At 39.1% G+C, this 25,454-nt stretch overlaps 1 protein-coding gene across 2 annotated transcripts in view; it reads right to left on the minus strand.

The window, feature by feature from the left end:
* The window catches only part of HMGCLL1 (3-hydroxymethyl-3-methylglutaryl-CoA lyase like 1), an 88,603-nt gene extending 63,429 nt beyond the window's left edge, over positions 1-25,174 (minus strand). For both annotated transcript variants that reach the window (XM_054819071.1, XM_054819072.1), the window contains exons 1-3: positions 24,888-25,174; positions 2,059-2,136; positions 966-1,073 (exon numbers count right to left, since the gene is read on the minus strand). In XM_054819071.1, coding sequence (XP_054675046.1) covers positions 966-1,073; positions 2,059-2,136; positions 24,888-25,004 — 303 coding nt within the window. In that variant the 5' untranslated portion in view covers positions 25,005-25,174. The remainder of the gene's footprint in view (positions 1-965; positions 1,074-2,058; positions 2,137-24,887) is intronic.
* Between the last annotated feature and the right edge of the window lie 280 nt (positions 25,175-25,454).

The following is a 25,454-nucleotide window of genomic DNA, read 5'->3' on the forward strand; positions in this document are numbered from 1 at the left end:
TGTTAATCACAGAATCAGAGAATGGTTTGGGTTGAAACGGATCTCAAAGATCATTTAGTTCCAACCCCCCTGCCATGGGCAGGGACACCCTCTACTAGACCAGGTTGCCCAAAGCCCCATCCAACCTGGCCTTGAACACTTCCATGGAGGGGGCATCCACAGCTTCTCTGGGCAGTCTGTTCCAGGCCCTCACCACCTTCACAGTGAAGAATTTTTTCCTTCCAGCTAATAAATCTACCCTCTTTTAGTTTAAAGTAATTACTCCTTGTCCTATCACCATACTCCCTGATAAAGAGTCCCTCTCCAGCATTCCTGTAGGCCCCCTTCAGGTTCTGGAAGGTTGCTATAAGGTCTCCCCAGAGCCTTCTCTTCTCCAGGCTGAGAGAAGAAGAGTTAACATGGCCCTTTCAGTCAACTTCACAGCAAAAGTTGCTTCACAGCAACTTTTACGCTGAGACACTCTCACGCTTCCTCCCAATCTGAGAAACAGTGCAGCTGCACAGCAGCAGCCAAGCCTCTGCTTGGCCATGTACCTTACTGACTGGATCCTGACTATGTCCTCCCAGACCTGACTTCCTGGCTTAATCTGGGACCTGCCGCATCACTGCAGACTCAGGTGAGTATGTGTACTCTTGGCTGCCCTGGTTACCCTCACCAGACTTGCTCTGCTCTCAGGGACTGTTGGACTGCCCTTTGGTCAACAAGGCTACAACCTCTGCTCTCCTTGTTATCGTGCTTGGCTTCCAGTTCCCCTTCCCTTCTGGAGCAACCTCCTCTTGCTGAATAAAAGCACAAAACTTGAAAACTGCGTAAATGGTGTCTGACAACAGCATCCGATTTTACAAATAAACATTATTTCTGTTCCATTTTCTTGTATAATTATACAGGCTATACTAATGGAAAACTCCACTGCATGGAATGGCATTTAAATTGATATAGTTCTGAATGGTGATGATCTTACATACCTGAGGCACCCATTTGGAGGAAACAAAACTGGTCACTTCTATTGCAGGCAGGCCTGTTTTGGAAAGCCGGTTGATTAACTCAATTTTGGTATCAGTTGGGACTATAACCTATGGACATGGAGACATACTACAGTAAAGCATTTCATTCAGTAAGAAACTTTTGTAAGTAAGTGAAATGTTCTCAGTACATAATCAATTTTATTTTTTTTTAATAATGAACTACACTCATGCATTATACCTTAACTATACTATTTCCTGACAGTAGGAAGCTACTGCATAAAGAAAGCACTAGGCAGTATACACGTTCCTACTCCTTTTTTCATCCACCACAAAAGAATGAGGAAGCACTTCTGTGTAACTGGTTGTAGATCTGGCCTCACTAATTGTTGGTAACCAAACACCAACCTAGCAAAGAAGCAACAAAGGAAATAGCAACACGGAACAGTCCAACCAGAGAAAAATGGGGGGGGGGGGGGAAGCTCCACAGCTGAGGCAGAGTAATTCCTTTCTGTTAATACTACTGACATCTTTGATATCAGTAACAATATATGTAAGCTTATCATCCTATTTGTGGAAACAGACAACTGTTTTGATACATGTACCTTATTTTACATAGTCTCTTTCAATCTTCCATGTTTCCCTACCACCCTTCAGGCAAACAATATTATCAAAAGAGTAATTTCTCTTTTTTTCCCATGCCTGTTCAGCAGGAAGTATGACAAAACCCGTAGTAGCACTTGTAGCACAAATGCATATTATGAAGGTAGCCAGTGTTTCACAGCATTTACCAATTATGTCATGACAGAATCTCATTGACTGACAAGACAAATTTCAGAAAAAGAAATGGTAGTTGAGTAACAGAAAGGCTAATAAACCAAGTCTAGAAAGAAATTATATGATGTAACATCTGGCTAAATAGTAACATACTTTTATTCTAATACACAAAACAGTTATTAATATGAAAAGAAATAAATATATTTATAGGACAAAATGGAAGAAACATAATTAGCAGGATGTATGTGTTTTACACAATGAAAATAACATTGCTATCCATGTCAAAACACACACACACACAAAAAAAGAGAAAAATTACCTTTTCATTTTGTAATCCATCCCTTGGCCCAACTTCTACAATCTTTATGTACTCGGGCAGTCCAGATGCTTGAGATTCCTGAAATAAAAATCAATACTGAAACACAAAACAATGAAGGTCACCAAGATCAAAGGTACAGCTTGTACTTGTCCTTTCATATGATTCTGGGTATAAAGTCATATTGTCAACATTAAGTTTGCTCACGGCCTTTAAAAATCTGTAAGAACATGTTCCACACCTTGAGTTAGGGAATAAAAGTTAAAAGCAGAAGTTATCCACGTGCATGTTCCACTGCTCCTCTGAGGACACAAATGTTTATTATAAAAATGTACATAAAATCATAAATGAACATTGTGTTTTACAGTGTGAGAAATATTCCCAATTCAAAAAGCTTCCCAAGGAACGATCCAGTCCTCCAAACTTCTAACTGAATGTTCTCAATTTAACTGAACAGTTACTTCTCTGTAAACGTTTGCAAGACTAGGCTATAAATCTGAAAAGAACAGAGCAGTCAAGAAATGTTGAAGAGATTATTAATGAAAGATGAAAGTAATTCCTCTGCCTGAAGATGAAGGTTTTAAAGAAGGATTTAAAGGAGAACAAGGAAGGCCCCTCGTAGACAAGAAGAAGAATTTTCCAGGTGTAAGATCAGCTCTGGAAAGGTAGGAGGCTGACGGTGACAAGGGGGGAAGGAAGGCAGCGGCAAGGTCAAAGGGCTAAGGAGAGCATGGGGAGTTGGAGGGGGAGGAAGGAGAAACGAGAGCAGAAAAGCAGGTGAAGGGAAATGAAACTTCCCTTTTTATTATTTAGCTGCTCTGTTATTGAATCAAGTTGACAGGTGTGGCAGTTAACCTGACCTGGGCCTTCAAGTCCTGAAAGAGTTCAGAGCAGCTGCTTAGACTGACCCCCAAAAGCTGTGCGTCTTTAAAAACACATCAAACAGCCAGCTTGGGGCACACCGCCTGCGCCCGGAGGAGTGGACAGGAGGGACTCAGGCAGCCTCACCGGGAGGTCTGGAGACACCCTGTTTTCTGTATTGCACTGAATACAGAATCCAACCCAGTGCCCCCCTTCCAGCGTTGAAAGCCCGTGCTGGGATTAGTGCAAGGTACCTGCGGGACGGCTGCTCCTGCTGCACCCACCATCTGCCCTGTGAGGGGAGTCAAACGCCGCTGGAAGGACCGCACTGTCAGCCCAGGGGACGGCTCCTGCCCACAGGAGTCACAGCTCGCCCAGGGACCACAAGTCACTTCTGCAGTGTGACAATACGGCCACTAACCTCACATCAGCCACAACCAGATGAAAAACCCATTTTTCATCCCTTCCTGGCTAGTATCATCAGAGTTGTTTCAACCAAACGGCCGCTAATTTCTCCTCATGGTAACGGAAAAATGAGTGCTCCAACAGCACCTTTGGTTTCTCCCCACATTCTCAGTGCCCGTGGATTAAAGTAAATTCTCTGCAGCAACAGCTGCAATGCTAGCCAAAATACAATAAACATATTTCAGAGCATTTACTGTGTATTTATCTGAGCCCAGTAAAAAGAATGGGAAACAGCTGTACAGTATCTATCTGATCACGTGGAACATCTGGTACGTTAAAACTCTGTCAGGCTGTGCTAAGCCCACACTCGCTGACAGTATAAACCTACTTAAATGTGAAGGTAAAACCTTCACATCTGTTCCATATTGTTTCTCTTTTTTTAAGTTATTTTCACAAATATGGCACCACTTCAGCACTACAGGCATAAATCTGGGTTATTTCATGATTATCAGATCCTTCTTGTTACAAGACAAACGCCGCAGCTGCGCTATGAGTGAAGCTGTGACTGGAGAAAAAAAAAAAAAAAGATCTAAAATAGATTATGTGAACCAAACCTTAATTTAGAGCATGAAAAATGTCCATAAAACTTCGGTGGCAAAAATGTTCAATTTCTAGGCCAAAGCCTGCAAATCCTATTCAGTTCCTACTGTGGTAAAACTTTTGCTGAAATCAAAGAGCCGTACCTGTCTTTACAGAACAGTTCACACAGCTAGAGCACGTGCAGTAGCCACTAACACAGCCGTTCAGGGAATGTCTGCAGCCCTTGGATTTTCATAAATTTGGAATGGACATTGCAAAAGGTGTTCAAGTGTTAATTTTTATTCTCCACCTGTGATATTACAGACAAATCTTTACATTCTTCAAGCTGATGAACTAACAGCTTTGAGTAAACATCCTGGTTCTTAGTCCAGAGAGTCTTGCTTTGCACTGAATTTCATCTAGTTTCATCTACAGTACATTCATTGCTCCTGTCTTCAGGGTCACTCAGTTCTTCCTGTGTGGTATTCAGTGTGGTATTGATAATGTCTCCTGTCTTTCTGCCATCAGTAGATCTTACCACCTTGATATTTCCTGGTGAAAACATCTGGACTAACTTGATTACCTTATTTTACCACAAACATATATTATCACAAAAAAATTGGGTTAGTGCTATAGAAGAAACACATCTTAAATAAAAAGACCTGAAGAACTCCACCAGCAATCTCTCTTTGGTCTAATAAATCTTTCAACATTATCTCTATTTTCTCCTCAGCCAGCTTCTTATTCATCTCTCAAATCCTGTTCTGATCATCCTTCTCCCCAACTTAACTAATAATTTCTCTCATGAAGCTCAGATAGCACACAAGTGAAAGGGAGGTGGAATACTTAGGTTCAGGCCCCTGTGTACTATTTATGCAATTTATGGTGCATAACAACTGGATAAAACTCAGAAACAAATCAGAGACTATATAAGTACATGTACCATCTTCTGCTGAGTCTAGCATTTTTCCATTCTGTGGCCCAAGTTGAATCACAGGAGGAAAGGAGTACCTCTTCGCCTTAATCTCACCTGTCCTACGAATGCTCAGTAACTAGCCGTTAGGACATTCTTCCAAGAAGTTGGAGACACGGATCATAGAATCATAGAATGGTTTGGGTTGGAAGGGACCTTAAAGATCATCTAGTTCCAACCCCCCTGCCATGGGCAGGGACACCCTCCACTACACCAGCTTGCCCAAAGCCCCATCCAACTTGGCCTTGAACACTTCCAGGGATGTGGCTGCCACAACGTACTTGCCAATGTTGTTGGGAAAACAGTTTTTATATTTTAAGAAAATCCAAAAAAGGTGAACCTTACATAAATACATGAGTACTTACATTAAACACTAACCAGGTCAGGTAAATAATTTTGTTTCAGAAAAAGTATTTACTAAATTGTATTGTATGAAGTATTTTCATGTAACGCAGTATAAAAAGTAGTTATGGTAGGTATTTAGAGGTGAGTGCTTATTGAATTATATAATGGCTGTTAAAAAGTAATGACTACCAAAGTACAATGCTTGAAATATCAAAAAGGAAAGAGTTGACATAAAAGACTAAAAGCCTGGAAAATTTGTTTTTTCCATGTATCAAGCCTTGCCAAGGGAGAACAAAAAGCATATAAAACCACAAAAAAACCTGTCTCCCTCAAAATAGAATGCAGCCAAAGAATCTTTTTTATAAAAAAATGAAAAAGGAAAACCATACCATTCAGCTTGAGACACTGAATGCCAGATTTCTGTATGGAAACATTTTTCCTGAGTTATAAATAGCTGAAAATTCAAGTTTATTATAGAAAATCCTAGTAACCCTTAATTAGAGCAGTATAATCTTCTTAATATACCCATAAATGTAATCCAATTAAATAAACACACTTTTTAAGCTCTGTCACTGTTTCAGAACCTCTAGTAAAGGTGCTGAGGTTCATTCAGCCTTCTGATTTTCAGCCCACGCAGCTCATTCATATGGACATTAATAGCACTGGCAAATATTACCCAGAGCTACTAAAAAACAACTGAAAGGACCCAAAAGTGAGGGGGAAGAATCTGGAGGTTCAGGTCTTTTCAATCTTTCTAACCAAGCAAAGATGAAGCTCTGCTTTCCTTTTCCACAAGGTGGTGTTCTGGCACAGAGGACAACTGAGCAAAGGTAGGTCCATCTTGCACAAGGAACAATTATTCAGGAGAGCAGTTTTAAACAAGGATCAGCAGAGAGGTGGCATCATAACTCCATACGTATATGTGCAGTGACATGGACAAATGCCCAAAGACTGGGAGAAGGCTCTGAGATAAAGAATACGATTGCTGGAAGGAGAACAAAGAAAATAGTGGTCAATCTTCTGAACACATAGCTATCTCTAAACTTTACAAGACATAGAGGAAATAAACAGGAAGAAACTAAAATCTTAGTACATAATCAAGGAATGATTGAAGTGGTATTGCAAAGACTTGTTTATATAGTTCACACTACTGGAAGGCAGATAAAAAAGATATTCATTCCCAAGTTAACTAGGGGGAAAATGGAGAAGATTCACCTGTGAGACGTAAATAATCTCCACAGATATTCACAAAACAGTGGGACACACCCACTGTGAATATCCCTTACCAAAGATAAACCAAGTATTCATCCTAGAACTTCTACCATATGCTGCTGACATGTCCACTGGGAGAACAGTAGCCAAGAACAGGCCATGACTAGCAAAAAACCTCATCAGCCCTTGAGAAGCTTTCATTAAGTAAATTTTTCTTACGATATCGTTGCATAGTCATGACCTGAATGATAACACAGAAATACCACAAACAAAGCAGTTGCAAGTGCTTTAGACAACAGGACTGGAATTCAAAATTCCATTGACATACTGGAGAAATAAATATGATGCATTTCAATACAAGAAATAAAAACCACAACAGTGGTTGTAAGTCTTAGGACTTACTGTATCTGACACTGACTGACTAATTAAAAGAATTTTTGCATGTTGTCCTTTACAAATTCTATCATGGTTATTTCTCCATTTTAATAATTTTGACCCCCAAAAAGAGATTTTTGTAAAATAGAAGACAGAGAGCACCTGGCTAAACAGTTCTATAGAAAAGGACTGGGATATTAAAATGAATAACAAACTGAATATGAGTAAATTAACATCATGCTCTCGAGAAAAAAAAAGAAAAAGAAGACAATTAAATGGCAACTCTAATCCTAGGCTATAAACAGGGATGTCGTAGATAAAACAGTAGCCTGCCACTTAATGCGTAGAAATACCATGTCTAGTTTTGGACTTCCTACTTCAAAAAAGAAGTAAATCAACTGGAGATCATCCATAAGAGGGCAAAATAAAAATGCAAGTAAATCATTACAGAATGGAATTAATTAAATGCAGAGTTAACTTATCTGGAATAAACCAAATAATCATTGAGGTCACAAGGGACTTCTGGAGATCATCTAGTTCAACCATCCCTCCTCAGAGCAGGGTCAACTAAAGCAGGTTGCCTGGAACCATGTTCAGTTGGGTCTTGAGTATCTCCAAAGATGGAGATTCCTGGGCAACCTGTTCCAGTGTTGATCACCTTCACAGTAAAAAAGACTTTTCTGATCTTTAAATGGAATTTATTATACTTCAGTCTGTGCCCATTGCCTCCTGTCCTGTCAGTGACTTTGTCTTCTTTATTCAGCCCACTAGGTATTTGTACATATTGATAAGATCCCCCTGAGCCTTCTTTTCTCCAGGCTAAACACTCTCGCCTCTCTCAGCCTCTCCTCATATGACAGATGCTCCAATCCATTAATCACCTTCATGGCCTTTAGCTGGATCTGGTCCAGTATGTCTACATCTCTCTTGTACTGGGGATTAAACCTACAGGTATTACTTTAGTCCAACTCTGCAAATTTAATTTGAATGTGCTTACAACTTTTATTAGAGAGCTTGTGTGAGTTCGTGAACGAGTAGTGATTTACATATATCGAGAGATTATCTGGACTGACTGAGAATTCACTGTAGGGATTTCTATTGTAAAGCAATAGTGCTAACATTTCTGCTGTCATTTCCATGAATTATTAAATTCTAATATAATCTGCTAGTACACTTATTAAATTGTTGCAGGACTGTTTACAATAAAATACAAGTCATTCATATGAAAACAGAAGAAATATGATTTTAAACACAGGAGAATTCAACTAAACATATAAGCATATAAATGCTTATGCTGCTGGAATGGCCAGTTGTTTGATCTAATCTTGTTTACAAAGAGGACTTTAATGGTAAAGATAAAGGTCAGAAAGTGCAAATAATATTAACAACTAATAAGAAAAAACTATAACTTTGATTTAGAAATTAGAAAATAATATTTCATAAAAAGAATTCTATCAAGTGAGCAGAATTCTGATGAACTGACAGTTCAAAAGGTAATAAATGACATTAATAGGGAATGCTCCAGAGATTGTACAAAAATGTTGCTGTGTTAAGAATAATATTCTTACCCAAAACTAGAAAATTCAAGTCATGCTTTTAACTACACTACTCAGGACATAAATTTCAAAAAGCAAAATACCATCTACATATTACTATTCCTTTCAGAAATCCTTTATGTCTTCCAAAGCTACAGAAGATGAGGTTTAAGAGTGGTATTCAGCTCAAGGTTACAAAACTTCAGCTCATTCCTGTCTAAACCTATGTACCTGGAGTCATTCTGGATGACTAAAGAGTTCTGACCTCCAAGTGCTGCGCAGGAAAGGCACGGGTACCTCTTCACCCATTTACTGTAGGTCTCATTTCAAATCTGTCAAGATGTCTATACCGTGCAGGGCATCTTAAATGGCACTAGAGAGATCTGTAAGGCAACTGAACTGAGCTTCTAAATGGTTCCCCCCCATGCAGGTGTCTAAAGGCATGCTAGATGTCCAAATTCCTACTGCAGCTGAAGGAGCTTTATTTAATATTGCTGATAGAAATAAAGAATAATTCAGGTCATTCTAAGGTTCACATCTAGTGGCTGGTGATCCCAATTGCCAGGTTTGTGTAACTGCTTGCGGACTGAATGCCACTCCAGAAGGAAACAGAACTCATATGGATTTTACAATGTGCAGGATATGCATACCCCAAAAGGTTGTCTCATATATCCTAGGTGTTTCACATGGCACTAGGTACCTATATTTAAGCAACTGAGTCCTGTTCTAGGTCTGCCATGGCTATCACAGGAATTTCAGCTGATGTAGACATCTACTTATGTCTTAAGTCAGATGTCTTAATCCCAAGCAGACATCTGCCTCAAACGAACTATATATCATCTAATGAGCTATCAAGAGAAAACTCTTTTGAGTTACTCCAAGAGTTCAGTAGGCGATGTATTCTTTTCATCATTTTAAATTGAGTTTTCAGCTGTCCTTGCTGACATGATTCCCAATGCATCCTGCTGCTGCATTTCATCTTTGTCTCTAAGTTCTTCCTCACTGAAAAACTGGAATACAGATAAATACAGAGGAGCGAGGAAGCAACATTACCCCTTGTAGCAGATCATTTCAATCCAAAATATACCCTCGGCAACTGATACCTTACACGTCAACAATTTTCCAGGTATATGAAATCCACATGTAGCACATGGCTATTTAAGCAGCATCAGCCCAATGAAGAGGAATCTAATTCCTGTTTCAGAGTATCTGTTTGGAGCAACTGGCATGATTTCTATTCTTCTGCCCAAGCTATGCATTAGAAGCAATTCAGATCAGCTGAATTCTTACCTCGTTTTCTTGTAACTTCTCTGTAAGCAGAGCATTCACATTAATCCAGACCTTGACCCATGGACTGACCTTCCACTTTGACCTTGGACCTCTCTCATCACTATGGACCTGCCTGATGGTCACTGGGCTGCATGGCAAACCTTGATTACTATCACTGGACCAAATCCTGACCCTGACTCACTGACCTGCACTCCCAGCTCTAACCTTGGACTTCCCTTATCACCACAAACTTGCCCCCAATGACCTGGACTCTTGCTCGAACCCCGTTACCACCTCAAGGCCTACCCTGCTCACCTCACTTAGCTACTGTGGGATTGGGCCAGGGCTGGTGACCTGCCAGCCCTGTTACCACCTTCAGCTGCCCTCCCTTAGGGAGCTGCTGGCCCTCACTGCTCCCTGACAATCAAACTGAGATAAATTTCTTATTCTAGAGTTCATTGCAATATCTGAATCTTGCTCCCTGACATCCAGTTCAGATATATACTCCTTGAGCATTTCTTTACCCCAAGTCATACATGCTGGGAGTAGAATGCAGCCTATTTCTCCCTTTCTTTGCCCCTTTCTATCAATTGTACCTAAAAAGAAAGCATAGTAGTTGTTAATGGCTAGCACTGTAAGTAGAAGCTTTGTTGATGGAGGCTAGTAATATTACATGCTCCAGATGAGAGCAGCAGCAGTCATAAACTACAGCTGAAAGTTAGTGTTTTGTGCATTAACTCTCTCTGATACTGCTGCACCATCTCCTTATCCAGTGGAGGCTACAGCTAACATATGCTATGAGAGTAACCCCAAAGGATAACGTCTTGTTTGAGTAACAAACAAGGGTTTGACACAGAAAAATACATCAAAATCCAACAGTAAAAGAGCTCTGTCTGATACACAAATACAACTCCGCTCATAAAAGAGAAAATTGAGGCAGGATACGCAGTTGTGCTAAATCACTTCCTGCTAAGAGAACCACCAGAAGGGCACTAAGGGTGCAAACCCATTTCACAGCACAGTATCTCCTAGGTCTTAGCAAAATGTAACAAGATGTAGCAAATCAAATAAGCAACTCTCTTCTATACAAAAAGACATTTCTTTCAGGCCAAATACAAAATAGCACATTTTCCAAAGAGCTACAGAGTTAATAAATCAATATAATCTCTGTTTGCACGAGTCTTTGCAGGAGAAGGAATTCCTCACTTCTCAGACTATTTCCCTTTATGCTAGATCAGAAGAGGTCAACTCTCACATACTTTGTGTGAAACACCTGCTGAATATTGTTTTCTATGATTTGGAGTTTACCTTTTCACTTACAGTGGATGTGCTTAGCTGCTCAGCAATGCAAACAAAACCCAGAGCTCCCTCCAACACATAATTTGCCTTATATAATCAATTCAAGTGAACTCGGCTTGAACTATGAATACACATACACTGAAACCCCAGCTCTTTCTGTTTTGTTTAATTGAAAGGTTAGTCATATATTTGAATACTGTTTGGAGGTGTCTACTTTCACTTTTATTTGAAAAGCATAAGAATAAGGTCTAATAATTCATTAATACATTTTTAAATACATGAAAGGATGAAAGGTATTTTCTGTTGTACTTTTCATATCACATCAAAGACTAAACTGATGTTCATTCTTAAGACTACTCCTCATTTTCCCCTTTCGCGAGGAAGTGCCGAGTTCAGAATAAACAGGCTTAAAGATTCCTCATTATTTTATCATGTCGTGGGTTTGGAATGCATTCTGAAACTACTGCTCCTCAAGCAAATTATATGGGTTACCATACTGATCTTGCAACAATATTATCCTGTATTTCTTTATGACCACCTCAGTTTCTTCACAAACTAGATTTTCGTCTTGATGTCTCCATTAAAGAGAACGCAGAATGTAACAATATTTCTTCCAAGACTGAAGAGCTACACTGAGGTACTACACTGGACACCGTGTTTTTCCAGTAGCAGTACATAAAACCATGAATTGCTAGCCTATATTCTTTAGCTTCAGCTCTGATTAAGTCCTTGCTTTGCAACTTTTCATGTATTGCTTTCAACCCCCAAAACTGTGCAAAGCACAGATACAGTGAAATGGTAGAACAGAAATTAACTGGTGGTTTTATCTCAGGTGCATAGTAATGGCTATGCTGGATAGAAGATTAATAAAAGCTGTATTTCCCACCTTACATAATGATAAAGAGCAAAATCTATTAAGACTACCCATTCAAAATATAAACATTCATGAAGAAACATACATAATATCATTATTACCTAAAATACAATTACTATTATTATTTCAAATATTAGAAATAAATATTTAGAGAAAAAATAGGCATATAAAAATCAAAATTCTAGATTATTAATTTACATATTTTATTGGGTTTTAATCTTATTGTTCTTCAAATATTTTGATATCTCAATTTAAACAAAGCCAGTGAAAGTATACTGGAAAATATATACAAAAATTATTATGATGTGAAGATAGTTACAGACCCCTAGAAGCCTTTCCCTTTAGTAAGCAAAAGTAAGAAATGTGAACACTTGAATTGCATGAAGTTACTCATTTTATATTGTGATTATCAAAATCATGTCAGTCCATGCTACATTCTAACTATACTGCCAAGGACAACAACCTATTACATGTCAGTAGAGAGTCACACAAACATTTCTGGTGGCCATGGCTTCAAATTTGCCAAATGTGAGCTCCAGTGGACCAGAAAACTCCACAGGCAGATGCAGGCTACCGAAACTACTGTTCTGACAGCCCTGCAAAAAGGAAATCTCAGGAACTGGGGACTGAATGTCTAACAGAAGAAGCAGCTAGCTCTAAGAGCAACTGCAAACCATGCCAACTCTCTGCCATGCAGTTGGATGCCCTGAAAAAAAGTAGTAGCATTACAGGGCAAATACTCGGATGAAATCAAGCCTGAAGACTGTTCGCAATCTTTGAAAACAAAGAAATCCCTTCTTTAATATTCATATCTGTATTTTACACAAAATCATTCACAATCTGACAGAAAAAAAAAAAAAAACCACACCAAATCTGTCAAATAAGAGTCTCCTGGATGAGTCTGCACTTCCTGAATTATCACTGACAACTCAACTTGCCATCTTCTCAAAAGCATTTGTTGCTGTTTTCAACGAACGTAGAGCACATGGAATCGCAGAGGTTTGAATACAAGCGTCAGTTACAGCTAACAGTTCACACAACCTAAAAGCAGACAGATGTGCTGTAGTGACAGATAATTTTGAGTAACTTGCAAAATAATGATGAAGGGAATGTGTTACTAGAGTCAGGTGGCAGCAGAGGCATAGACAACCACAGTTAGACTTGTGTTACAATGGAATCAATAACAAACGGTACTAGAGGCCTCTGTTGTTAGTAAGAGGCCAACACAGCCAGTCACTTTAGCAAAAATTAAAAATGTATTTTCAGGATATGGTGTATACATTACCTTTTTCTATTTCCCTAAATGCTTCCCTTGGCTAACAAGCAGCATTTCTCCATTAACCAAGTTGATCTGCAGCCAACTCACTTTCATCCATATCCCTATCTTGGTCAAAGTCTGGAAAAGCAATTATATGCTGCCATCTGGGCTGGATGAAAAGGATACAGCTAACTGAGATCAACAGCATACTGATGACACTGGAGCCAAAACCTCCCACACTTTCCTTTACTATTATTTATGGTAATAGTATTATGGCGTGTATGGTGTTTTACAGGCAAGGCTGAAGACAGAATTCTAGAAGGCAAAAAGAGTGGTGTTTTTCCACACACATCGAAAAAGCAGAGGCATGATCATCCTTACAAGACCAACATGTGAAAGTAATTTGCCCTTTATAATGCTTTGGGATATCAATGGGGGGGAAAAAAGGAAAACATTGACAAGCCAGCCCATCCACCCTATCAGATAAGTCTCTCTAAATACCTCATTGACAATAAAAGTGAGTTATGCATAGATCTTTAAGGACTCAACTAAAAAGTTGGAAGTAAATCAACTATTCTCAATTATTATTGTCATCAAAATCACCTTCTGTGTCCAAAGGCAGTGCCTAAAAGATCAAGGAAATCTTTAATTCAAGTACAGCTGGCCCACCACTATGTTTTCCATAGCTCTCTTTCCAAAAGACACTGATAAAAATGACAGTAGTTTAATGGTTATTTATTTAGCCACTGTTGGCAACTCATCCTTCAGGAGAATTTACAATTTATAAAGCTTTTTAGAAAAAAAACATCTGCAAAGTGTTACCATAATAATTTCCCGATAGTAGGAAGGAAATTATGGTATCTAGAACACTACACCAATCTTGATGTTATAAAAAGTGTTCCATTTTCACAATGGAATCAGTCAAATGTGAGCATATTTAAAGAATATAATTTTCTGCCCATTTAACTGATAATAATTAAAGCTAATGAATTTTTTCCTTATATGAAATTTAGGAAAAAGATATAGTGCCTTATTTTTAAAATAAACATTTAAAAAATTTTATCAGTTTTTATGAGCTTATTAAAAAGTACTCATATAATAATAATATGTCACAGCTTCTGCTGAACTGGTTAAATTTCCAATTTATTACATTAAATAGTAATGTAACAAGATTTTAACATGTTCTAATCATGCAAACCTGAAAACAGTGGAGTGGAACAAGCAGAAGAAAATGGACTGGTACTGGAGAAACTATGACAAAAAAAAAAAAAGAGATTATATTACTTCAGACTATTTGAGAAGATTAAGTGTTGTCATGACAAAATGAATCATGAGATTTCCTAATTTTTTATTGCTTCCACTTCTAGGCTTCACAAATTTAGGAAGATTTTTTTCAGCCTCCATATTCTGGATAGTAAGTTGTACAGCAGATGAGAAAGAAATGTGCGTCGTTGTAAAACTGGTAATAAGACCAGTGGGTCAGTGTTAACTAAGCACGAAATAAGCAAGATAAAAAAAAATCTAATGGTATTACCATTAGCTGTACTTTCATTTTACTGTGACACATAATCTTGATCAAAGGATTGTTCCAGACTCTGATGATAGATAAGACTACTTAGGGACTAAATGGCAATCCAGCCATACCACTCACTAAGCTCAAAACGTCCTGAAATGTTCCTAATAGCAGGATTCAATTGGACTTCAAGACACCTGAACTTAGGTATCTACATATTTATGTCTACAGGTGTGTTAGGCATCCCAGTACAGTCAATTTATATATTCACATATAATGTCTTAAGGTTCCCTAAGCACAGCATGTAGGACACAGGACCTGTGCCTTTTTTGACAGCTGGAAGTAAAGTAGGATACTACAGGGCATCTTAAATGGCATCGGCAATGAAACATGGCCAGCTGAATCAAGCCACTTCTCAGCACTGTCAGCAATGGCCAAGAGCACATGACACAGCTCAGCCAAGTAGTAAGGGCACCAGTCAGATGGCTAATTACGGGCACCTAGTACATTTGAGGTGCATCCCACCTGACTTCCAGCTATTGCCCCAGAGGGCACAGGTCTCCCATAAATCCTGTTTGCTATCTGCCAACCCTATAAGCCATGCCAGGTAACTTAGGGCATCTCACATGGCACCAGACAGCTGTGCTTAGGCAATTGAATAAAGTCCTGAGTATCAAAAAAACGGCAGGGAGACAAGAGACAATTCTCAATCACCAGTTGACTCCTCTCTGTATAGCCAACAGCCAGCTGGCTTAGTAGCTTAACTTTCCGTCGTCTTCATACCATTCAGGCAAAAGTGAGACACGGCAGTGGTAAGGAACTTGCCTATCCTCTCTCTTCTCTTTCCCCCATAAATTCTTCATGTAAGCTGTTTTGCTTTATATGAAGCCAACATATAGTTCAATTCAAATTATGTTTCCAGGCTTTTAAAAATTCAGCTGTGATCAGCTGTGGATTCTGTTAAATCTTTTTCCTAATCCCAGTATTCCACATGATATACCTTCATCACTAACCTTGCTCCCCCACTTCTCACATACTAACACCTATATTTAATCTCATCTTAACTACTTGCATTAAAAGTAAACCCTAAAGCCACATACAGTTCCCTTCCAGATGCTGCTGTTGAATTATTTCCCTATGGGTTTCACCTAACATTCCACCAATGTTCTCTGGCGCTTCACTCCACACATCTCCTGTATTCAAAGCCTTTAAACTTTTTTTCCAAGAAACTCATAAACTAACACCTTTATTCCCATATGAAACAGCTAACATCTGTGGACAAAAAAAACCAGCCAAACAAAGAAGAAATGTCTACCCAGTACAGTTTTCTACCACTGCATCTTTTAGCAGTTTTTTCATGGGTTTTTTTTTTGGTCACAAAAGCTGTTGAGAATCACACTCATAAGTATATTTAATCCAAATAACAAAATCAAATGTAATATAACAATTGAGTAGCTTTCATTCATTTACACCAAACCATAAAATAAATCTCTATTTAACAAGGAAATTATCTAAAATAATATGAGCTACAATAGCATTCTGCCAGTAAGTATAATTTCCTTCTTATCACCTGCAGCATCTTTTTCATCTTTTGCAACATTAGAATTTTGTCCCAAACTATGATCGAAATCTTTGCTATCAATTATTATGTCTAATCCAGTAGAAGTCTGAAAAGTCTGAAGCTGATTACTTCCAACTCTAATACCATAAGATTGAAAAGCAACCCTTAAAACTATCCCTGAAAGTATTTTCCTGAAATGTAAGTAAAGTACTTATCTGTTTTCTGATTCCTTTGGCATGATTGATTAAAAGACCAGATAGTCAGAAAAATAAAGTCTGTATCTGATTCATAACCTAATGTTTAATAAACACTTTAATTACAACTTATGTCACTATCAACATTTTGCAAAATAGAAAAAACTTTTATCTCCACTGCACTAAGTTTTTTTTGACATTTCTGCCCCAAAAGGGCTATACAAGTGTACACTAATACAGCAGTAATAAAATATTTCCCTTTTGCTGAAAAGCAAAAATGCAGAATTAGCTTTACTGGTATTCAGCACGGTATGAAAATCTGATTTTGATCATGGAGCTACAGGCCTCATATTACATGCTCTTATCTCAGAAATTCCAGATCAGCCAATAAAGCAACTTTTCTCAGAGTTTCAATATCCTGATGAGTTTTTCTGTGTGACAGAAGATGGATGGATTAGATAGTCAGAGAGAACCTCTCCCCTATAAATTTGTGCCTGATAGCTTTTTATTCCCATTCTTAAAATTAATATTTTTCTGTTCCAGTATTTTCTGAGGTTCAGTTAATTGATGAGCCTTACTGAGTGCATAGTACTTCATTACACTGTATGTCGAGGTCCACAGATGCATTATGATGTGCGTTGGCACACGTTGTAAGGTGGTACACATTCCCCAGAGAGTTCACAATACCACACACCATCTTTAATACACATTTCTCTTTCATACTTCATCTATCTTTTTAAATATACATTTGGGGGAAAAGAAGAATGCTAAAGAAAATATTTCACCTTTGTTAAATGAATGAGAGTGCTAAACAATAGAAGAGAATTCAACACAGCCTGAAGTATTCAATAACTGCTGAAGTCCCCCACAGTTGCTTTAAACATAACTCTTTCCACATTTGACACATCAAAGGATCTCAATAACCTTCAGTTCCCAAAATTTCAGAGAACTATCACCTTGGTTAAACGCCTCAAATATTTATGTTGCAAAAGAGCAGAGAGTGACAAGAACTCATTTCAGGTTTATCTCTGGACTGTACCTACACTGTACCAGTTTCTCACTGCGTGATATTCACATAGAAACTGAAATTCAAACACATTCTTTCATGAACAAGTGAATCTTCCAACCCAGATGCTGCAAGAATTGGAGTGACCTTTTACCTCTTAAACACCAAAAAAGGTCCTAGCATTAAAACTGAGAGAAAATAAGCGACTTCATAAACTTCATTCTAGGTACCCAGCATTCCATCTTCAAGCCAAATCTGAGTGAAAAAAAAACTAACTTGAGATCCAAGCCACTACAGAGACAACTGTTAGTACTATTTATTAGTCACCTCATCAGACAGGTCAAAGATAAAAAAATTTATTATTTAGGAGCAGTAAATATTTTGCTTTATGAAAACTTCTATGTCTGACCAACTGGCAAGTCTTTCAGTAGTCTTATAAGGCACTAGTGAGATTTCCTCACCAAACCAGAAGCTAGAAGATCCACAAATTGTAAATAAAATCCTTATTAAAAGCTGAAACAAAGATAATATTCCCATTTATTTCAGTAGGAGTTAAATTTGGATCTATTTGGTCTTAGACAAGTCACTTATCTTCACACTCAGCCAACGCAATGAGTAAATGAATTAAAAAAAAAGATGTCAAGATGTATGAATTTTAAAATGCTGATTTGACACATTGGGGTGTCTGAAATTAATCTTTTTCCTTGAGCTGGCAACAGAGGAAATGAACATCACTGTGCCCATATGTAGTCTTTGAAGGAGGTGGAGGTGGTACAAGTCGAAAACGGGATCTCACCAAAAAACAGATGTTGGGTCTGAGTAGAAATTTCCTGTGCATTTTTTTAATTCCCAAATTTGCAGAGCAAGATCTGTAAAATCCTTTACAACATTTCCAGGTGTATTATAAAGTTCTAAACCCACATGATAATCCTAATATAGCATAAATCTGTATCACCTAAAAAGCTCCTGTTATCTTTCCACTATTTACAATCAAATGGCACAAAAGAACTAAAAGTCAGTGACTCCATTTAGATCAAACTTACACTTTATTATCAGCCTCTTAACTTCTAACATGCTGTTTGGCACCTTTAACAAACCAACTACTTAGCCTTTTCAGACTTTCTTTCTCCAACATTTTTTCCACCAATGTTCTTGAGCTCTTATTCTGCAGCATAAAGAATACTTGAAAAAATTGGCATGAGTCTTCTGACTGGATCTTCTAAAGGGGAAACTCCTTTTGACTTCAAAGAAAATTTTGGAAAGAGCTCAGCATTGAACTCTGTCTACTCTGGTTAAATTCAGTGGGAGTGCGTTTTTGTGTTTTATTTACTACCTTCTGTGTCAGCATATATCAAAAGTCATTTATCATCTCCAAAGTCATCACAAGAAGATACAGCTTGCTGATATGAACTTAATAGTTTATAATTTAATTCTAAATTATAGTAATCCTTTCTACTTTATTCTTCTATTTATTTTACTATTAATAACTTCGTATGCTTTAAGAAAACATTATGAAAATAAATGTTGCTTGGAAATCCGCAACAAAACAAAAAAAGTACCTATCTTGGGATGTATTCATCGAGAAAAAGATCTATCAACCGAGTTCTGTATTAACAAGGACTCTACATGCAGAGGAATATGGGCTGGAAATCAGGAATTTCAAAATCTCTTAGTGATCAGTTATTTAGTCTTAAATTACATGAAAGATAATGTAAAATTTAAATACTTTGGAAGTTCAGGATGAAAACACAGAATGAGGTAACAATGGTGGGTAAAGGAGAGAGGGAAAAAAAAAGGATACAAGATCTTTGCCCCATGCAACCAATATACTTTCTCTATACTGATTTCATTAAGTATTTTTAAATAACGTCATCCTTTTTAAAAGTCAAGAAACAAGAATTCTGCAATATAAAGTTCAGGACATCTAGCTTCTTTTTTCTCTACTAAAAATAGACTTCACATGCAATTTTCAGCAGATCAAAAAAACCTGAATGTAGATTATGATGTATTTCTTGCATATTGTAATTGTCATAATAAACTAATAAATTTGCGATATTGTTGACAGCAAATTATTATAGTAGTTCTTAAACTAAATAAATTAAATTAAAAATGAAAATAACCTAAATAGTTATTTAAGGAGAACCTGCAAATGTGAATTTGTTCCTGGAATAGATAATTACATGGAGATAAAAAGAATATGAAATATAGTATGTCTCAAATCAGTTGCTCTGAGGTGTAGCTAAAAGATTAAAATAAAACAGACATGCCTTCTCCTCCCAGGTAGCATAATAACAGATGCCTCATTTTTATGCTGTAATTTGAAAGAAGAATCAACCATCAAATACAAGAAGTGGTTAAAACAAATATACATAATTGTCATATGGACTGTGGTTTTTGTTGTTATTCTTGAGTTACTTTAAAAATAAATGTGAGAGGTTTCTATCATATGTTTAAAGCATGATAGCATATTGCAAAATCTAAACTAGCAAATTAAAACTGCAAAAGACACTTGTGTGGATCTCTTGATCCAAGGGTGCCACGCAGGAGGAGATGAGGGAATCTTAGGCTGTGTGGTTTAGGTCTGGATATTTAGACATGTAACATATAAATTGTTGCAACCTAGGCACTGAAACAGAATTAGCTGTCTAACTTAGAGGACCCAAGCTTTTGTTTGTTATTATACATACTGAGCATGTAGAATTTGTGTTCCTTTCCAGTTATAAAACTGATAATAAAGTACGCTGTGCTTTCCAATGATAATATACTGAACAACTGTTAATATTCTGGGTATCACATCCCACATGACACCCTAAATCTGTGACAGAAATCCTACCAGACGACATAGCACACATTAGCATTATTTAGATAGATTTACACCTCCTCAAGTCACAGCCACATCCAGCAGCACAAGAGACTAGAGTTTTATTTTCGACTCATTTTTGCTTTCCTTGTGGTAGATATAGGCAGCCCTCACCATATCATATAACTCCTAATATACATTAAAACACAAAAGTCTAAGAGAAAGGTGCTTATTACTTATCTATATTTAGCCACTACCTTCTTGTAGAGTAGGATGCACTGATTTAAAGTGACAGAAGATGAATATTCACACTTAAGTCAATACTCTGACCTTAACCAACTCTATTTTTTTCCAAACTATTGTAAACCATGCAAAGTCATTAAAAACTGGATTTGGAATTGTCTCTATTTTACATCACTTAAATATCTAGTCCTCTGTTCCTTATTATATAAACTTTAAAATCTCTTAAGAATCTCATAATTTTCCCTGCTATGGAAACCACATCATATAATCCTTCTTCTAAACCTAAATCATATAGGTTATTCACCTTCATTATTTTGATTAGAAAGCTCTTAGAGAATGTCACCACTTGATACTTAGCTTTTACATTTCTACTCTGTATTTAATATATAGACAGATTATAAGTGTGCATTTGTGTGTGGCAACATATTCCTTTATTTTAAGCAGCTCTTTCCTCTTCTTCCCTCCCTGTCTGCCCATCCTCCAGATCTTAACAGTAGATATCAAACAAACCAAAGTCATTTTACATTTCATCTCCATCTTCCTGACCATTCCAGTGGTGCAAGACTTAACTTGTTCCAGCTGGAATTCAATTACTTGAACATGACTAACCAAAATTGAACAAGCCTCAGATACAGTCTTTTGCAATGGCACTACATTTCCCTGTTTGACTGAAAATACTTGATCTGATATATCCAAGGACTTAATTTGATTTTTTTAACAGCTGTACTATATTGGCAGCTCATAGTCCTCCCTCCTATGATTTGTAAGTATTCCAAGGTTCTTCTCTTCTTCAATCGCTTCTAACTGATAATGTCAAAGTTTCTAGTTTGGACTATTAGTCTCCAGGTACCTAATCATTCCGTATCCTTGAATTTCATCCCAGTCTTTTACACCACTTCTTTAGCCATCCAGCTCTTCCCTGCTGTGTCCTTAGCATATTCCTAATGCATTAAAACTCCATTTTAACCTACGTGAAAACAACATTAAGTCTGTAGGATGAGATCAACGTCAGTTGCTCTCAGACCATCTCTCCTTCCAGCCAGAAGGTTCCTACCAAGCTAGAGGACAACCATCAGCACTGGATGAACAGCCAGCCTTCCTTGCTGCTGCTCAGCCTGAGCTTTTTACAAAACAGAACAGAAAGTACATTACAAATTCCAGTCAAGTGCTATGAGTCACCATCAGTAGTAATCTCAATCACTGCGGAAATCTCCCCAATACTGCAACATCTACTGCCACCTCCTTTCTAGGTAGATCCCAGCACATTTTATAGTTCTAATATAAATCCATATCTTTAACAAATTCTCATGTAGCTATAGCTCCCATTTAGTTAAATTAATCAGACTTTTAATATTAAATTAACCAGATCTATTAATAAAAAAAAGTATACACTGGGGTAATGAAACAGAACTGGGATCCCCTTGTATGAAACATAAGACAGTATTTCTGAAGCAATCAAGATGAAGAAGTTAAGAAAAGGGAGTAAGATGAAGATACTGCAACAGGAATGTGGTGTCTCATTGACTAGTCAGGTATTCAATAGGGTTTTTTACATAATACAGACTAGTCTAAATAAGAGTGAAACTTATTTCACTCTTAAGTGAAATAAGTAATGATAATATTAGTAAATTCTACTAATACATTAGTAAATTCTACTAAAAGATAGTAGAAAATTTTATTTCCTATCTAGCCATTAGCCCAATTACCATCTGCTTTTCACCTCTCCTTTTCAATAACCTTGCTCCTTAAGCAACCCTATGTTTTAACGTCAAATACAGTTGTAAAAATACTACAAAATTGTTGGCTAAATGAAACAGGAAAATTAAGGGAAAACAAAGACTAAGACATCCCACTACTCACTCTAGGACCTATTATTTTGCCTCCAATACAGCCCCAAGTAGTAAACCTGGACCTTTAAAAATTAGTCAGCACAGTATATAACCAAATTTTTATATATTTTGGATTTTTTAGGCAAAATTGAATGATTTTATTTTATGAGAGTCCTGGTAGCAACACTCTAATAACACCTACATTTTACTTCATGTTTAAAGAAAAATCCTGAAAAACTCCTGAAAATATTTCAGTAAGAAAATCAACTCATCACCCATGAAAGCACTAAATTATTTCTGGGAAACTGTTCTTGCACCTTAAAGCCCCTCCCCTATTTAATTTCTTGGTACCCACATAAATGTGACTACAGTGGTGCCCCCATAACAGTCTTGCATACATTGGTCAAAACAAAAAAAACCACTTTTTACAACCATCACTTAAGCTAATATTTCTAGATCACATAAAAAGGAACACATTTTTTCTTGGAAAGGACTGGTAGAGAATGCACTCAAGCATAAGGAAAACCTTTAAGGGTTGTTTAGTATCCATGTGAGAAAAATGGAAATCTGAACAGATTCTTGTAAAGTAAAGAAAATTACTAAAATCACCTAATAGAAATCACAGAGTGAGGTAATGCAGAAGCAAATGTTAAAACGTTAACAGTGACCAGCTCCAGACTTAATTAGTGTCGATGGGCAGCTTACAATCACATCAATGTGCATAGGGAGTGTAAACTAATTCTCATGTTTGCTGTTTAATGAGGAAGACATTGTTCTGTATCCTTGGAGGAAGAAAAATGGTGTTTAAAATGAAAGAAGAGCACTGCAAAAATGAAGCAAAAGTTACAGGCATGCATTACAATAAAGAAACCTTTTTTTTTTTCTGATCTATGATTTTCTGGAAAGATGTTATTGCTTGTCTTTGACTTCAAACCCTCTCTGTTGCAAAAGCCCTTGAACCTTTCAGATGCTTTGTCTGATAGGGGGCAGAGACTGACGCAATCAAGTGGCATATCAAGCTATTTTGAAGGAATTTTTAAAAAACGTTCTCATCTTTTGAAATAAAATGATGCAGCAAAATGTAGCAAGGGCATATGAAGAGGATTATAGTGCTTTGCTTCCTGCCTAAGACATAAAAGTCCTTCCGTTCTATGTTATTTCATTTTACAGTAAGAAAGCATTTTTCTGCTTTTACAAAAACAATGGAAGGAATTATGTTTGATCTTTTCCCCCAAAATTCAATGCTGGATAGACACTATTCTCAGGGAATTGTGACAGCTGGAAGTTGTATGGAGCTTACCTATACAAAACTCTGTGCTCACAACAGTATTGCTTTGGGTATTCCATATACATAGCTTTTGAGATATCAGACCATCTGAAGCAAAATTACAATGCTGCCAGCTTTCATGGCACTCAGAACATTGTATTTTTCATGATCTCCCCACCACTGAAGTTACATTGCTACCTAATAATTAAATTTCACTTCCCGATGGTGGAGAAAAATGGAAGATGTACCCATGGCATATCTGAAAGGTGCAGAAAACAGAAGAAAGATGCAATGAACAAGAAGTGCATTTTTTATAAGACATGATATTTAAGCCAATGTTGTTCTAGGCTTGGCTCATGTTTTTTAATGTTTGAAGCACTGACTGATTACTGGAGTTAGACTCGGAATGAATGACAGTTCAGACACAGTACGTCCCAACAATAAGTGCATTGTTGTAGTAAAGGCAATCTCATGCTCAGAATTATTTCCTGCTTTGAGTACTTTATATTGACATCTTCCTCCAATGTCCTTCCAGATTTATCCAGCCTCTCCCCAAAAGCCACTGGTAGCTTCCCCTGTCCTTCATTTCTTTCCTTCCAAAGCCATGATTAGGACAGTCATGGCCTACAGTCTTCATCTGGCCGCCTGCCCACGTGCCTCCTCACCCAACTTTCTCTCCCAGTCCTCACTTTCTCCAGGCACTCCCTACACCTGGTCGTGGCTGACAGACAGGAGGGTGAGCAACCACCTTCGCTCATCCCTCCATGACAATCCCATGGGTACTCGGAGCACCCCAGGCCAAAAGGAGGGTACAGCTGACAGCTCTGCCTCCGCACCCTTACGGCTGTAGTGACTTCCCACCCAACAGCAGATGGGCCCACCATGTTCCAGTTTGAGAAATGCAAATTCCGGGGAGCAAGGCCAATACTGTGGCCTCGCAAAAATATGTGTCACCCTACAGTTTTATAACTTTTCACACAGGGGATTATAACAGGTGAGAGGGACACAGGTAAGTGGATTTCTTTAAGACTGCCTCATCCCTGTCCCTAGCGCCACTAGAGATGCCCAACTGTGTGTGCACTATCAGTCAGACGGTGTAAACCCAGCCGTCTTCTGAAATATTGACCAGGAACGGCCCAGCGCCGTGTGGGGATGAGAGAGGCCCCGACTCCTCCGTGCACGCCGTTACACCCGGCGCTGGCCGGCGGGAGGGCCACCGGGGAGGGCAGGGAGGGGGCCGAGGGCCGGGCTCAGGCGGGGGGCAGCAGGGACGCAGGGTACGTGTGAGGGGCGAGGCGGCGGCGGCGGCGAGGGGGCGGTGGCGAGAGGGCGGCGGCGGCCCCCTGCGCCCGGCGGGCCCCGGCTTCCCCCTGGCGGCAGCCGCGCCTCGCAGGGCCGGCACCATCCCATCCCTTCATCCCCGCCCGGCGATACCTGCCCGGGGTGCGGAACCGCAGGCGGCGGCGCAGCCGGCTCCCCGATCCACAGTTGCTCCTTGAGGAGGTGCTGGTAGCTGAGGCAGTGTTTCAGCGCCGACGGCACCGTGCCCATGGCGCGGCGGCAGGGCGCTCCCCCGGGCGCCCCGCAGCCAGCCGCAAGGCCGGCGCAGCGTCCCGGCCAGCGGGGGCCACGCCAGCCCCGCGCCCGCCGCAGCCACTGGCTGCAGCCCGGCCCCGAGCAGCGCCTGTGATTGGCGGAGCGCGGGAGCCCGCCGCGCCGGCATCCCCGCCGCGCCCCGCCCGCGGCTGCTGCGGCAACCGCCGCCTCAGCCCGCACACCCCACGGCCGCCGCCAAGCCCCGGCGGTGGGGGGCGGCCCGCCCGGAGACGGCCGCGGTACTGCCTCACCGCCCCCTCCTCACCTTCCCGGGCCTTGAGGGCGCTGGCTGCCCGCCTTTGGCGCGGGCTTGGCCGGCGCCACAGTAGCCTGCCACTGCGGGCCGGCGTGGGGGAGAAGCCCCTGAGGAGAGTCGGGAACCCGGCGGGCCCAGAGCTCGGGGGA

The sequence above is a fragment of the Grus americana genome, chromosome 3 (genome assembly GCF_028858705.1).
Source record: "Grus americana isolate bGruAme1 chromosome 3, bGruAme1.mat, whole genome shotgun sequence".
NCBI classification, from domain to species: domain Eukaryota; kingdom Metazoa; phylum Chordata; class Aves; order Gruiformes; family Gruidae; genus Grus; species Grus americana.